At 38.4% G+C, this 16024-nt stretch overlaps 1 protein-coding gene across 1 annotated transcript in view; it reads right to left on the bottom strand.

Annotated features, from left to right (window-relative positions):
* Positions 1-915: 915 nt before the first annotated feature.
* The window catches only part of LOC107582218 (IgGFc-binding protein-like), a 26252-nt gene continuing 11143 nt past the window's right edge, over positions 916-16024 (bottom strand). Inside the window, exons 6-22 of the mRNA XM_016267966.1 lie at positions 15313-15492; positions 14628-15198; positions 13540-13805; positions 11282-11620; positions 10564-11146; positions 10032-10231; positions 9810-9951; positions 9375-9703; positions 8257-8833; positions 7577-8178; positions 6591-7155; positions 5173-5768; positions 3602-4163; positions 2279-2481; positions 1721-2101; positions 1313-1599; positions 916-1131 (exon numbers count right to left, since the gene is read on the bottom strand). Of these exons, the coding sequence (XP_016123452.1) occupies positions 1122-1131; positions 1313-1599; positions 1721-2101; positions 2279-2481; positions 3602-4163; positions 5173-5768; positions 6591-7155; positions 7577-8178; positions 8257-8833; positions 9375-9703; positions 9810-9951; positions 10032-10231; positions 10564-11146; positions 11282-11620; positions 13540-13805; positions 14628-15198; positions 15313-15492 (6393 nt within the window). The 3' untranslated portion in view covers positions 916-1121. The remainder of the gene's footprint in view (positions 1132-1312; positions 1600-1720; positions 2102-2278; positions 2482-3601; positions 4164-5172; positions 5769-6590; positions 7156-7576; positions 8179-8256; positions 8834-9374; positions 9704-9809; positions 9952-10031; positions 10232-10563; positions 11147-11281; positions 11621-13539; positions 13806-14627; positions 15199-15312; positions 15493-16024) is intronic.

The raw sequence follows: 16024 nt of genomic DNA, 5'->3' as shown, positions 1-16024 counted from the left end.
ATGCTGTATCAGATGCAGGTAACCACACTCGCTCAGTCCATCTCTCGCTCATAATACTTTACATAATACAGTGAGCTTTTAATACAGTAATACAATAAGCCTTTAATGAAGCAGCTCAACATTCCTTAGTTACTAGTCCTACAGTGACATTTTCGAATTAGTAGTGGAGTCTTGGGCTCAGCTGTTAAACTGTCAAACTTGAGATTTGAAACAGTGGCCGAAGGACGTTGTTCCACACAAAATAGGGTTTTAAAGACACTCCGTTGTCGTCTATTTTTTATTCACACTTGTACCATCAAACTGTTGTATAAACGCAATATCACACTCGTAGCTGTGCGATATAGCTGTATGTCAGCATGATGTGGTAATAAGGCAGTGGTTCTTAAAGCTGTCCTGGGGACCCCCAACCACTGCATAATTTGTATGTCTCCCTGATTTAGTAGTCTGCAAGACTTGAACTGGGTGTGGCCTATGAGGGAGACATACAAAATGTGCAGTGGTTGGGGGTCCCCAGGAAACTTTGAGAATTACTGACCTATGGCTGAATCACAGCCATGCTGATATACAACAAAAAGTAAATCATAACATACATGTGATCCAGAGTGCACAGAAATTCCATTACACTCACAAAGCAACATAAGCCGTGATACTCACTCTTGCAGTGGTGGCAAACTTAAAATGGCTTAAAAGAGTTAACTCCGAAATTGACCAAACATTTGCTCATGAATATTAAATAAGTTATGTGACTTTCATCCAGCAGGACTACTTAATAGGCTGAAAGGTTGCAAGTAGGATGGCGTTTTGAAAACCAGGATGCTCAAGTAAGGAATTGCTATTTGCTGTTATTTACTGGGGCTTTGTGTACATAGTCATAATCAAGATGGAAAAAAAGATGACACATTTTGGAGGTAGATTTCAGATGTGTATTTTAATGTGCTTAATCACAAATCATAAAAGTGCAGTAATAAGATCAGACTAAAAACATACTGAGTATGTATGCAGACATCTTTAATTTTACACCAAAGCGTCATTCTAAGCCCCAATGTGCAATTAAATACAATTTACAATTCCTCTATTAGATAAAAATCACCTGTAATAGCAAAATCTTCCTCTCAGTTTTGTTACACATCACTGTAATAAAAGCATATGCGAAAAAATAGGTTAACATTTAATGGAATGCGATCAATGTGATTTATTTTGCAATGTCCATATGATGAAGGCATTAGTTACAGTATATCCTGTGTAATGGCTTAAGGTGTCTAAACTAGCACAGATGTCATAAGCAAACAACAATAATACATCAAGTACTTACCATGTAAAGAAGTCTTCAGCGTGCCAGGATGATGCAACTAGAGACATCATAGTGGAGTTTCTCCCATCAGAAGTCGTCATATCATCTGCAGTAACTCCATTAAAGTTGCCACAGGCACCACAAACCCGGTCTGTCAGGACTGTGCTTATGGATAACACAACCTCTCCAGTGCCAGAGTAAGTCAGTCTCATGGTAGACACCTTCTCAATGACCACAGCCTCATTTGTGTATGAGACTGACACCCCCTCTTTAGGCATAAAGGGATATGAGATCTTCTTTCCATTCACCTGTTGAGAGAATGAGAGAAATGTTTTCAACAGTTTCTTTGTGTCAAATCAAATATTTTAACACTGCTGTTGATGTAGAGAAGAAATACTATAGAATCTTAAAATATTTTTTTCCACTGACCCAGCTGTGCCACTGATTGTTGACCGTAATGATCATGTCCTGGAAGAAGACGTGGACCATTGTCACATTACCGGAATCATTCCTAGCACATGCATGTACATCTAACACCACACGGAACCAGTCAGGAGACTCTTGATCACATAAGAAAGCCATTTGAAAGGCTCCCGGCCGCTCCACCGTCCCCATCACACCATCAAAGGACTGCAACTGGTCATTGGCATCAAATACACAGTGGCCTTGATCAGTGTAACAATCTCGTTGACCATCCCGAACTTCACAGATCTCTCCTCTGGCACAGGTTTGGTTCACACACTCAAGCAGCCCAGTGGCACGACACACACACTTCATGTTGCAGGTGTCAGTCACTAAGACTTCGCCAACCTAAGTGGAAAGAGTAGAGAAAAGATTGCACTCTTGCAATGCAAACTGTAGAAGTTTCTAATGGCTGAAATCATAATTTTAGGAAAATCTGAGGATAAGCAGCTCTGAAAAGTATATGAGAAGCTCTTATCAGACACAGTAACAATCACTTGATGTATGAGAAGCATTAAATCTCACCTTTAGGTATTTGCCATTATGGACACATCCACAGTCTCCCACAGGAACACACGCGTCACCATCTGAGAGCCAACCTTCATCACACTGACAGCCTTCCATGCAAATATCTGGGCAGTTGTTAACGGAGACACTGAGGCTGGCACAGGTGTTGGCACAGTTATTAGAGCACTGTGCATAGTGACTATTAGCTGGACAGTCCACCACTTAAAAAAAAAATACATATAAAATAACATGTCATCATTTAAAAAAAGTTATATAGTATTGTAGCGTCTCGACCAATCTGACACACTACAAGCTTTTGTAGAATTGTACAGTAAGAAAGTTATTTCCCTTAACCAGGAAATTAACGTTCTTAGAATTGACAAGACAGTTGACCCTGAGAGGTCAGCTAAATATCTACAGCGGATCTAAAATATGAATAGTTAATTATAACTAGTTATGGTTAATTATTCATATTTCTTGTTGTGAGATAAATTCGCTACAGTATATACACTAACATTCAAAAGATTGGGGTCTTTTTTATATTTTGGATAATCTCATGCTCACCAAGTCTGCATTTATTTAAATAAATAAATAAAAAAACACTAAAAGCAGTAAAATATTATCACACTTTAAAATAACTTTTCTATTTTTATTATATTTTATGTATTGTAAATATTTTATATTTTTGTATTTTAAATGTAATTTGCTTCTGTGATGTAAAGCTGAATTTTCAGCAGCCATTACTTCAGTGTAACATGATCCTTCAGAAATCATTCTAATATGCTGTTTTGATGCTCAAGAAACAAGTACGATAAAAATGCATACTTTTATTCAGCAAGGATGTATACAATTAATCAAAAGTGTCAATAAAGACATTTATAATGTTACATAAATTCTATTTCATATATATGCTGTTTAATGAACTTCCTCTTAAATCAAAGAATCCTAAAAAAAAAGATGTATCACGGTTTCCACAAAAATGTTAAGTCGAAAAACAGTTTTTAACATGAATAATAATACAAGTTTCTTAAGCATCAATTCTGCATATTAGTAGGATTTCTGAAGGATCATGTGACACTGAGTAATGATGCTGAACATATATTAAATATAATATAATATAAAATATATTAAAATATAAAAGTTATTTTAAATTGTAATAATATTTCACAATATTACATTTTTGCTGAAATAAATGTAGCCTTGGTGACCACAACAGAAAAGAATAATTTAAAAATCTAAATTATTCCAAACTTTTGGCCACCGGTGTATATATGAAGCAAAACGATTATAATACATAACTTAAAAGCAATGAGAAACAGAAGAACAGATTTACAAACTTACGACAGAATGAACTATTTCTCCATGGCATGATTTGTATCCCGGCTTGTTGGCAGATAATGGCATAAGCCTGAAGATTTTCACACAGCATCGCTCTGTCTCCATCCATGACACACATGTCAAATACACAGTTAATCACATGTTGCTCAGGATTCACTTGATCATGACAGGCACTGAACGGACCAGTGACAGCTGCCATAAGGCCACAGGCATCACCTCTGCGGTAACTCTCAGCTTTGGTCTGATCGCACTGCTGCGGGGAACTTGCACCTCCGCTCTGAACACCAGTTCCTGGCAATGCCCACGCCTGTCCGAATGCATTGACACTTGTGCTTTGTGTGCCATTGGGCAACAAGAAGTCATCTGCTGGGTTGCCATTGTAGTTTCCACACAGTCCACACATGTGGCCTTGATAGTTTGAGGGTACATGGACTTCTGCGTGGTAACTGGCGTCATACAGAACTCTCAAGCCAAAATCAGTTTGCACTTGGATTTTTTGACCAACCCGGTTAATGGTGACTTGATGGCCAAAAGATGAAGGCAGGGTGACAAATTCATTGTTCACCTGTGAAAGAGAACCAACAGCAAATATGATTTCAGCATAATTTTTCTTTCATTAAAATTGGAAAAAAAGTGGAACCAGCATAACATACAGAACATTCTTTACACTTAACTTTATTTTTACTTTCCTTTTTTCCAATTCTTTCATATTGGTTATATGTTAATCATCTTTGAATACTTTATCTTAATTTTTACATATACACATTATTTTATAATATGTAACAACTACCATTCAAAAGTTTGAGGTCAGTAATTATTATTATTTTTTTTACTATGTTTTTTTTATGTCTGTATTTATGTTTTTGAAAGAAGTCTTTTATGCTCACCAAAGCTGCATTTATTTCATTTAAATGATCAAAAATACAGCAAAAACGGTAACACTTTAGAATATGGAATGCATATTCACTATTAACTAAGAGTTTTCCTTGAACAAACTCCTAATTTGCTTCTTATCAATAGTTAGTAAGGTAGTTGTTAAGTTTAGGTTGGAGTCAGATTAAGGGATCTAAAATATGGTCATGCAGAATAAGGCATTAGTACTCATAAAGCGCATACTAATAAACAGCCAATATGTAATGTTATAATAATAGTAATATGCATGCGAATAAGCAACTAGTTAATAGTGAGTATTGGTCTTTAAAATAAAGTGTTAACAGTAATATTGTAATATTATAATGTAATTTTGACTTTTTAGTTTACAATAATTTTTCTATTCGAATATATTTTTTAAAGTATTTTTTTCCTTTTTTTCTAATAGTCTTATTTGCTGCTCAAGAAACATTTTTTTTTAATATTATTATATATTATCAATGTTGAAACGTTTTTACCATTTAAAAAAAACAATCTATTTGAATATATTTTAAAATGTATTTTTTTTTCCTTTTTTGTACATTATTTAAGAAAAATTTCTTATATTATCAATGTTGAAAACATTTTAAACTGCTAAATATTTTTGTTGAAACTGTTGTACATTTAAAAAAAAATCTTTGAGGCCAGACTAGATGAAGACTTACGATGACTCTCCAGTGTTCACCTCTTCTGATGCTAATTGTCAGGTTGTAAACAGTCACAGTCAAGTTCTTGATGCCAGAAACTCTTCTGTTTCCAATCTGCTCATTCTGTGTGTCCACAGAAAAATTCACCAGCCGTCCTTCAGCCCGATCACATACCTTAGCGAGTGTATAAACCCATGTGCCTTGAAAGTCAAACATTCTGCCATCAAAAGAAAAATAGTGAGGATCACCAGTCGCCACACATCTTCCATAACTGACAGGGTGGCATCCCAATACTCCATCCATCACCCTGCAAGCTTCTCCTGGAGCACAACTTGATTTCTGGCAGGAAACCGTTCCATTTCGCCCACACACGCAGCGCTCTAAGCATTGCTCATGGGTGTAAAACATCTGGTGTTTGTTATAATAGCGTCCCCGATAGAAGCAGCCACATTCTGCTTGTGGCACACAGGTTTGGCCGCTCAAGATGTAACCCCGATCACACTGGCAAGCCTCAGCACAGGGTCTGCTGCAGTTGTGCACTGAGAGATTAACGCAGGTCTCGGTACAGCCTGGAGCACAGGGGTTGTAGTGGCTGTTGGGTGGGCAGGATGGAGCTGTGATAGATCAGAGACAGTATTCATTTTTATTTCATTCAGTTTTTGTCTTTTGAACGGTGTTGTTATTGTTAACATTAGAGCATGGCCCTAGCAATGCCAAGATCATGGGTTCGATTCCCAGGAAAAAACATGAATTGATCAAATGTGTACCTTGAAGTCGCTTTGGATAAGTGTCTGCCAAATGCATAAATGTTAACTAAAAAATAGTTTTCTTTCGGTATTTAAAAAAAAAAATGAATAGAAATAAAACAAAAAAAAACTGAAAAAAAGAAAAACTACTTACTAAAACACAAATATAAATACTGAAATAAAAACAAATTTAAGCTACAGTACATAGCAGTAAAACATGAATAAAACTGACAAACGCACATAAATACTAAAATGACAAATCTTATTCAAGTATTTCTAAATACTGTTATAGTACATAAGTAATGATAAATCAGCACTGCTTTTGAAAAAACGCTTTACGTTGAGTAAAATAATGAATATACCTTGACTAAATTAGCATGTAATTTTAGAAAATAAAATTTTTGTTAAATAAATGCAATATTAAACCAAATATTCAAAGATTTTATTAATTTAACATTTAACAAAAACCAAAAAACCCAAAGCCTGTGCTATTGAAATAACATTTTTTGTTAATCGACAACATAAATAAATGTTAATTAACATGTTTGGCAGTAATTTTGTCCACAAGAGTAACACTGATTTGGGCTCAGTTATTGAAACAGTTTCACTGTTCATTTTATTTTCATAATGCACACATATTCAGCTTCATATTCATAAAAAAACAAACAAAAAAATCAGTTAGTTACTTACGGCAGAATGTAGCATTTCTCCACGGGTGAATCGTGACATTTTGACTCTGACAAGCAGATGCATAGGCTGCCACTGCGTCACACAACACAACCTGATGTCCTTGGAAGTGGCAGGTGTCGAATATGCAATCCTCTAGGTAAGATCTGGGATCAATCTGAGCATGACATTCTCTGAAAGGCCCTGTCCGGTTTGTGATGATCTCACAGTAGCGCTGGGCGTTCTCCCTCTGGGTCGCAGTGCAGGTTGAGCATCCAGCACCAACACAACCAGCGGAGGAACAGCCAGGTGTTGCAGCAACCTGCCAGCTCTGTCCCAGACTACTGGCATTGGGTGCCATCATACCATTGTGCATTGCAAGGTCATCCTGAGCAACACCGTTGAAGTTTCCACAGAGTCCACAGACTGCACCACTGTAATTCTTAGGCAAAGTGACGCTCACCACATTGGACCAGTCAAAGGTCACCTGGAGACCAAAGTTTGTCTTCACAACAGCAATTTTACCGCTCCGGACAACTACAAGCACATCTTGAATCCAAAAGGGAAGTTCTGCTAGCTGGCCATCAAACTAAAGAGAAATTAAAACGCATTTGTTTACTATTACAGAAGTGCTCATTTAATTGAAACAGTTTAAATAGTGTGTAGGCCTGGGAACCAACTCAGTCATTTCTTTGGGAATCGGACTATACTGGTCATTCAGGATGGATTTGATTCACTAAAATAACTAACTCAGAGTAATTTGTTTGGGGATTTGAACTACACTAGTCTGTTTTGTAATGCATATTCATTAGTGCAACAAATAAAATAATTAACAGTGTTACAAAAAAAACAGATTCATTCTATTCCCTGTTAAAATACTCTATGCCAGTGTGTGAATGATTGGAAACAAACATCATTAAGTTTTTTATATAGATATATCTTTTTTTCAAATAGAACTGATTCTGAATGGTTCTCAACCCTGCTAGTGTATATTATGTGACTGCACTCACCAGTAATTGATACGGATGTTCTCTGGTCAATGTGATGGTGAATCCATTCACAGTCACATTGACAGTGTTAGTGAAGCTCACTGCGCTGCTCCAACGATGATCATTCTTAACTGTCACGTTAAACGGGACAAGACTCGCATTATGAATGCACAGGGCTGCCAACTGATACACACACGTGCCCTGGAAGTCAAAATGGAATCCGTCGAATGTGCGGTAATGTGGGTCTACTGAGCCTATGCATATGGCGGCGCGACTCACTGGCCGACATCTGCGACTTCCATTAACAATCGAGCAGCTCTCACCGACAGCACAGGAAGATTCACGACACATCACAGCACTTAAGTTACGGTCACACTCGCAAAGCCGATGACACTGCTCATCAGCCCAGAAAGTTTGGCCTTGTTGGTAGTAAGCGCCTTCATAGAAGCAGCCACATTGATTGGTGGGCACACAAGTGCCAGCGCTGAGGACAAATCTGCTGTCACACACACAGGCTTCCACACAGGTATCAGTGCAATTTGGCTGCTGATTTGGGTAAGGACACGTCGCTGGACATGGAGACGCACAAACCTCATAATGACTGTTGGGTGGGCAGCTCATAGCTGTTGAAGAACAAGAAGAGGTTCATGGTTAAAGTTAAGCATACAAACATATGCACTATGAGCGTTCAGCAAACTTACAGCAATTGAATCTCCCTCTCCAATCTGTAATAATGACACCCTCTTGACGACACAGATCGACATAAGTCTCCAGAGCTTGACAGAGAAGTCTTCGGTCTCCGTTATTGAAGCACAGATCATACACACAGTTTTGCTGGAACGCCTGTGGGTTCACTTTCGCATGACATGCACTAAAGACACTCTGGCCTGCAGATGTCAGGACACCACAGAAAGCGTCTGTTTCAAACAGGGCATGTAGGTCACGAGAGCAAACAGGGCAGTCGGTCTCACAGCCATCGTGACACACAGATGTGACACTGTCTTCTGCTCTCCAGCTCTTTGCCCACTGGTACAGATTTGGCAGAAGGTTTCCAGCAGGGTCTCTCCACTCATCTCCACCATTACCGTTGAAATTTCCACACAGGCCACACACAACTCCATAGTAACTACTGGGCAGATGCAGGTGAACCCTCCTGCCCCAGATGTAAGAGACACGCAGACCAAAGTTGGTCTCCAACAGAGCAGCATTGGCACTCTGTCTCACCCTCACTCGGCCATCATGATGATCAAGAGGAAGATAAAACCACAAACCATCCACCTGACAGAGGAAAAACAGAATGATAGTTTTAGATTTAATGTAAAGAAATTGATGACACTTTATTTTAAGGTCTAATTTCATATTAATGACTCCCAGACTCCCAGATTAATTAGATACTCTTATTATTGTGGGAAAAATATTGGAGTGAAACAGAAATATTCTTGCTTTTAAAATAGGCCAATAACTTTTAAAATCTGCACAAAAATATTTTTGGATGTTTTTAATTAACTAATATATGAAATATTTAGTTTATATAAAATCTAAATTATATAAAAGTATACATAAATCTAAAATAAAAGTATCAATAAAATATTACACTATAATAAAAGCTTATTTCCTTTTATGACTGCATTCATGAAATTAATACATGACGTTTCATGTTTATTTATGTAAAAAGGCACTGTTGTAAAGACATAATCAGGCTGAGTTGATCTGTTCATAGCACACAATAAATTGAAAATCATACTGTGACAGTTCAGATGACCCTGAGTGAGTATGTATCTTTAAAATTTTGGTAAAAACATGTGCAGTAACTCATTACCATGATCTGTCCTGTATGGTGGTTCACCATGGTAAAAGTGCTTCCATATACAGTAATTTCCACCTCTCGCACATAAGACACATTGGGGTTTCCACGGTTTTCATTGCTCTGGGTTACAGAGAAGGGCACCAGTCCACTCAGATTCCCACAGGTCTTAGACAAGACGTATTTACAGGTGCCTTGGAAGTCATACTCATGGCCATCAAAGGTGTGGTAGTGCGGATCACCCCACGCCCAGCATGTGCTGTTGTACTGGGGCACACACACAGCATTGCCACCTTCAAAGCGGCATGACTCTTTCTCTCGACAATGGAGGTCTTGACATGGATCTGTAGACAGAAGCAGCGAGAAGAAACACAAAAAATACCATTTAAGAACAGATTACAGATGTTATTTAATTTGTTGCATTATTCCAGTTTCTTTGTACATCTTAACCTGGGTAAAAGCAGCCCCACATTCCCGCTCTAAGGAAACACTGTGTGCCGTTAGGACAGTTTGCTCTTTCACATGTAAGTCTATTCACTGGATCACATCGACACTTCTGCAGACACTGGTCCAGGTAAACCACCTCCCCAGCCTGAAAACACAAACTCGGTCACAAACAGCACAAGAAAAGAAAGAATGCTAGACACAATGATCACAAAGCCATTGCTTCACCTTATACGTGCGTCCCTGCTGATAGCACCCACACTGCTGGTGTTCAGTGCACTGCTGGCCATCAAACAGATAACCGTCATCACAAGCGCAGCCCTCTGTGCAGGTTTTAGGACACTGGATTATCGTAGTCAGACCAGGGCAGGCAGCAGAGCAGACGTCTGTGCACGGTTCATAGTGACTGTGAGCTGGACATGACAATGCTGGAACACAATGGTGAAGACAAAAATTAAAATGATTGGACGAGAACACTTTACTGTCACTTTTGATCAATTCAATGCGTCATTGCTATTACTCATTTCTTAAAAACTAATCTGGCTGACCACAAACTTTTGAACAGTAGTACATTTCTTCCAGCTATTCTGTTTATGACAGTTACAATAAGTTTAAAATATATTTTGGTTTTAAAAAAAGTTTGTTTTTGTGTTATGAGACATAATAATCCCTTTGTTTTGCTGTCCTATTTGATTAAGGAATTATGATCAGGAATTATGATCAGGTATCATAAAAAAGTTCTCTACAAGAACAAACTTACGGCAGAAATTGTCTGTCCTCCATCTTTGGGTAACGACTCCGGCTCTAAGACAACTAAAAGCATATCTCGCCACACTATCGCAAATAACCCCGATGCTGCCATCGGATGCACAGGTATCAAAGACACAGTCGTTGAGATAAGCTGAGGGGTTCAGCACAGCGTGACAGGCGGCAAACGGCCCGTTGGGATCAACCAGAACTCCGCAGTAGGGAGGCTTCTCAAAGATGGCTTTCAGTCGAGGATCACAGTCCAGACATGTGTCGCCTTCACATCCGTCCTCACACACGGCTCTAGGGACATTGACTTTCCAGGCTCTCCCGAATACATTTACGTCCCGTGTAATATTGCCATCTGGGAGACGGAAGTCATTTGAAGGGATGCCGTCAAAGTTGCCGCAGAGTCCACAGGTCTTCTTGCGGTAGCTGTCAGGAATGGTAACAGTGACGTAGTAAGACAGGTCATAGGTCACATAGAGACCAAAGCCGGTCTTGATGATGTAGTAAATACCGTCCTTATAGGCCTGGACCAAGAAGCCATTTAAACTTCTTGAACTATATGGGAGGTTAGTCAAAACCCCATTTACCTGTGGGAAGGGTGTCATATTAGAGTCCTACCACATTTAGAGTATTTCAACATCAGTTTAACAGGTTAAAGGGACTCAAAATCACATCATGGGAGCTTCATTGAGCAGAACAAAAGCAGACAAACCTCCACTTACCAAGATCTGGGGCTCATTTTGTCTTACGATGATGGTGCTGCCGTAGACTGTTAAGGCTACTTGCTGGGTAACAGACACTTTATGATATCTATTGGGCCACCATCTCTCATTCTCCACCTGAATGGAGAAAGGGGTCAGGTTGGTCCGTTCCAGGCCACAGGATTGGGAGAGAATGTAGGTACAGGTTCCCTGGAAATCAAAGCGCAACCCATCAAAGGACACATAGTGTGGGTCTCCAGAAGCTTCACAAAAGGCCTGTCTGATTGGCTGGCATCTATGAACGCCGTCCACCAACTCGCAACTCTCATAGGGGCCACACGATGACCTATTACAGACCACCTGCGGAAAGAAAAGCATTGTATTAATGTTTTTGTATGGGGCAAGATTTGTAACATTTGAAATACAAATACAGCAAGTTCAACTCATGTCACATAGCTCAACAACTAACAAGAAATTAAAAGAAAAACTGTCAAAAATAGTGCCACATCAAATATCTTATTAATGACTGGTGGAAAAAATAAAATGTATTGTTTTATACTTTAAACCTATGCTAATCAAAACAAGGATTTAAATAAAGTCTGAATATCATTTATCATATCAAAATAATGTATAACTTATGCATATGTTTAACTATAATAATGTATAAAAAATACAAAAACATAATTTGATTTACTATTTAGAATATACAAAAATGCTAGCTATGAAAATAGCCTTAGCAAGACAAATGAGTTGGTCATTTTATTATAAAAATGTAACTATTTTTCTACTAATAGAATAAAAAAGTTATTGAAGAAAACCCATGTACTGTATGTTCTGCTCCAAGTTGCTCAGATTATTTGCAACTTAGGTTCAATAAATCTTATTTCCAAACCCTTAATCGGGGCAGAAGACTGAACTCATATGCTGCGTCTAAAATTTAATACTTCCCTACTATATAGTACGCAAAAAAACAGTATGCCAAAAGAATAGCATGTCTGAATTTATAGTATTGTAACCTAATTTTGAGTAAGTGTGAACTCCATCCGAACCCTGGTGCGCACCAAACAAGCGGACCGAGACCGCTAAAATGATGGGCCTAGGTCCGCTTCCAAACGAACTCTGGTGCGGTTCGAATGATATATGAACGCAACACGGACCAAATACTTCTAAACGAACCAAAAACAGGAAGTAATGACAAGATGCGACACTGTGCGACATGATTTGAGGACACGGTGTAACCAAAACAAAATGAGCAGAGGGCAAATGTGGAGCAACAATGAGGTAAAGTGCCTTTTATGAGCTCATTGTGAGTTTGCAGGTGGTGAAAATTAAACTACATATACACACGCAAGAATGAGCGCGCTTAGTCCAGCAGATGGCATTAGTGTGTGTTCGACTTAAAGCGGCGCTGAGCAGACCGTTCGGTTAATGGATGCTTTGATATCATACACCGCTTTAAGTCTACACGTGTGAACACACCCTTACGTTCCAACCATGCCTCAACACACTTGTCTGTAATTAAGTAGCCCTGAAGACCTTGAGTTGCTGATTCAGGTGTGTTTAATTACGGTTGAAGCTGAACTCTGTAGTATGGCAGCTTACTAGAAGTAGGGGTCGAGACCCCTGTTAAAGACATTTGTTGAAGCAGCATTTTACTACAAAACTCAAAATGGCTGATGCCCAAAAAGGCTGACATAGGAAAATTAGTTATAATTTGATTTGTTATGCCACTCCGAATCTAACAAGTTCAATCTTGACCAATCTTGATCTTAATTTTTGGCCAAACTGGTCAGAAGTTATAAGCAGAAATGCCCCTTTTTTAATATCTTTTGACCAGTAGGTGGCACAGTGCTGGATTTATTTTTTTTTTAATTAGATTTATTTTTGCATAATTCAAAATTGCAAAAAATCTTGACCTGTAGAAATTTATACATTCAACTTGGCATGAGCCAAGGAATCGGAGGAAAAAATAATTTTGGTTACGGTTCAAAAGTTATTAGCAGAAATATGAGTGCAAATTTGGCCTATTGGTGGCGCTAGAGAGTTTGAGAGACTCCAAATTTGCTATGGTTAAAATTGAGACTGTCCTCTATCTGTGTGCTAATTTTCATAACTTTCCTGCAAGCAGTTCTATGGGCTGCCATAGACTTTCAGAGTGGAAGAAGAAGAAGGAGGAGGAATAATAATAAGAAGAAAACGAATGGATACAATAGGTGCTTGGCCCCTAAAAATGCCTGAACAAATCTCTGAACAGTAGTATATTTTCACTGTCATCATACCTGGCCATCTGGTAAACACATGCACACCTCCTCACAGTTATTGCCAGGATAGAACTTTTGGTAAAGCAAGTAGTAGCGGTTGCCATAAAGACACCCACACTGAGAGAAGGGGACGCAGCGGTCCCCACTCCTGATGTAGCCCTTGTCACACACACAGCCCTCCATACAGCCACTACGACAGCCAGCGGGAGGAGCCAAACTATGACAGGTGACTTCACAACCAGAGCCACAGAGCTCATAGTGGCTGTGGACGGGACACTGAACACCTGACAAAACAAAGACATGTGATGGGTTAAGCTCTGATTCGAAATATACACAAATTTAATTAGTTAAATAGTAACTAGCAGAAATGCCACTATGACTGTGAATTCTTGTTCTTATTGATGGGCTGGATCAGGGTTTTTCAAATTGACATTCAGGGACCCCCCCCCCCCCAAGTCTACTGAGGAATTATGATCTCATTAACTATAAAATCAAATAAAATCTCAAACAAATTACCTAATCACTTTACAATCTCAAAACAGTTGTATACTCTCACTGTCCAAAGTAGCACATGAATTAAAAGTAGTATATTTTCACTGTCAAAAATTAAGTAAGTAGTCTAAAAAAACTAACAAATATGTAAAAGTGTAAAAGAAAATATTAACAATAAAACCATGTACATTAAAAAATAATTAAATAATGTACACGTTTTCCCAGTATAAATGGGACTTCATATAGGAAAAAAAATATAGCTGCCTTTATATTTTCGGAAAGAGGAGACTTGCAAGGAGATCCTCTTATTTGGGAGTCCGTGGCATCAAAAAGTTTGAAAACACCCAGGCTAGATTACATGTCAGGTTTGATTTTGAACTCAATAGCCTTATGCGGAATGTACTAACACACCCTTCTATCCTTTGCATCTTTGTTTTTGTGCTCTGCTTTACATTTTGCAAGGCCTTTGTTGACATGAATGGAACTGGGACTGCAGTGTCTTTGCTAGAAAGTCTATCGGTATACCTACAAAAACTCTTGTGTATGAACACAATATTACCATGTATACAGTTTCTCAAAAATCTCTAGATACAATTGCCCCGGGGTTCTCTCACCACAGAATTCAGCAGTTCTCCAGGGGCTGATGGTCCTTCCCATTGCCTGACAGGCAGTTACATATGCTGTTATGGCCTGGCATAGTAGATCTCTCCTTCCGTTATATAAACAGACATCATAAACACAATCCTCAAAAAAACAAGCAGGGTCTAGCACAGTTTGACAGTCCTTGAAAGGCCCCTCTGGGTCACGCAGCAGCCCACAGAAATCAGATGTCTCATAGACACTCCTTCTGGTCGGGTCGCAATCCTGACAACTCTCTGTGCAGCCATGGACACAGTCTGGGATCTCGGCTACACTCCAGCTGGCACCGAACTCCAACGGTCCTGAAGCAGGCAACACTGTTCCTCTGACAGTCAGATCATCTTCTGGTTTTCCATTGTAGTTCCCACAGAGGCCACAGATGGCACCCATGTAGGTGCTGGGGACGGTGACGGTTGCAAAGCTGTTCCAATCAAACGTGACTTTGAGACCAAAAGAGGTTTGAACGACAGCAGACCAGCCACTTCTGAAAACAGAAATCTGACCTTCAAAAAGATGGAGAGGAAGGTTCAACAGCTCACCATTGACCTGAAAAAGAAAGCCAACTTTGCTTAAATTTCTCATTGAATGACTTACTGTAACATCACCAAGCTATATGGAAAGATAAAACTGTTTGCCAAAGGTTTAAAGCATGCAACTTACGGTAACAGAACCGCTGTATTCTCTATCGATAACAATGGTGAGATTGTACACTTTGATCTCCAGTAATTTAGTGAACGTCACCACTCTGCTTCCCCGAAACTCATTTTGCACCAGCACATCAAAGGGCACCAGTCCAGGATATGAGATGCAAACTCCAACCAACTGATACACACAGTTACCCTGAAGGGAGAATATATGTCATTATCATATGTCAATGTCATTATTCTCCACAAAAGCTTCTTAACCAAAAACATGGAATTCTTAACAAAATACTTTTATGCCTATACTACAGAAGCTCTGACGGGAAAGGTGTTTAAAAAAAATAAAAAAAAATAAAAAATCCTACCAGTATTATTTTAGTATAGTATATTATGCATTCATATTTTGAACATATACTACTATCTTTTACATCTTTTTAATATTAATTTTAAAATTATATTTTATTATCTTTTTAGAACTCTTAGTACTTCAACTTATTTTATTTCAGTGAGTTGCCAAGGCAACATTTCTCATTTAAGTTTTTTTATTCAATTTTTTGATCTAGTATTCATATTTTATTTTAGCTTCAGTTTATAAACAATTTTTAATAGCTTTAATTAACAAAACTTTTACTGCTCTGACAAAAAACAATCCCAATTGTAATTTTTGTTGTTAGACAAACAAATCAAAAAATAAAAGCAGTGAAACTTCTATTTTTTTTATATATTTACAA

Source organism: Sinocyclocheilus grahami, unplaced genomic scaffold (genome assembly GCF_001515645.1).
Source record: "Sinocyclocheilus grahami isolate Dianchi unplaced genomic scaffold, SAMN03320097.WGS_v1.1 scaffold42.1, whole genome shotgun sequence".
Taxonomy (NCBI): domain Eukaryota; kingdom Metazoa; phylum Chordata; class Actinopteri; order Cypriniformes; family Cyprinidae; genus Sinocyclocheilus; species Sinocyclocheilus grahami.
Note: the sequence above shows the minus strand (reverse complement) of the source record. Positions and strands in the feature narration are given on the sequence as shown.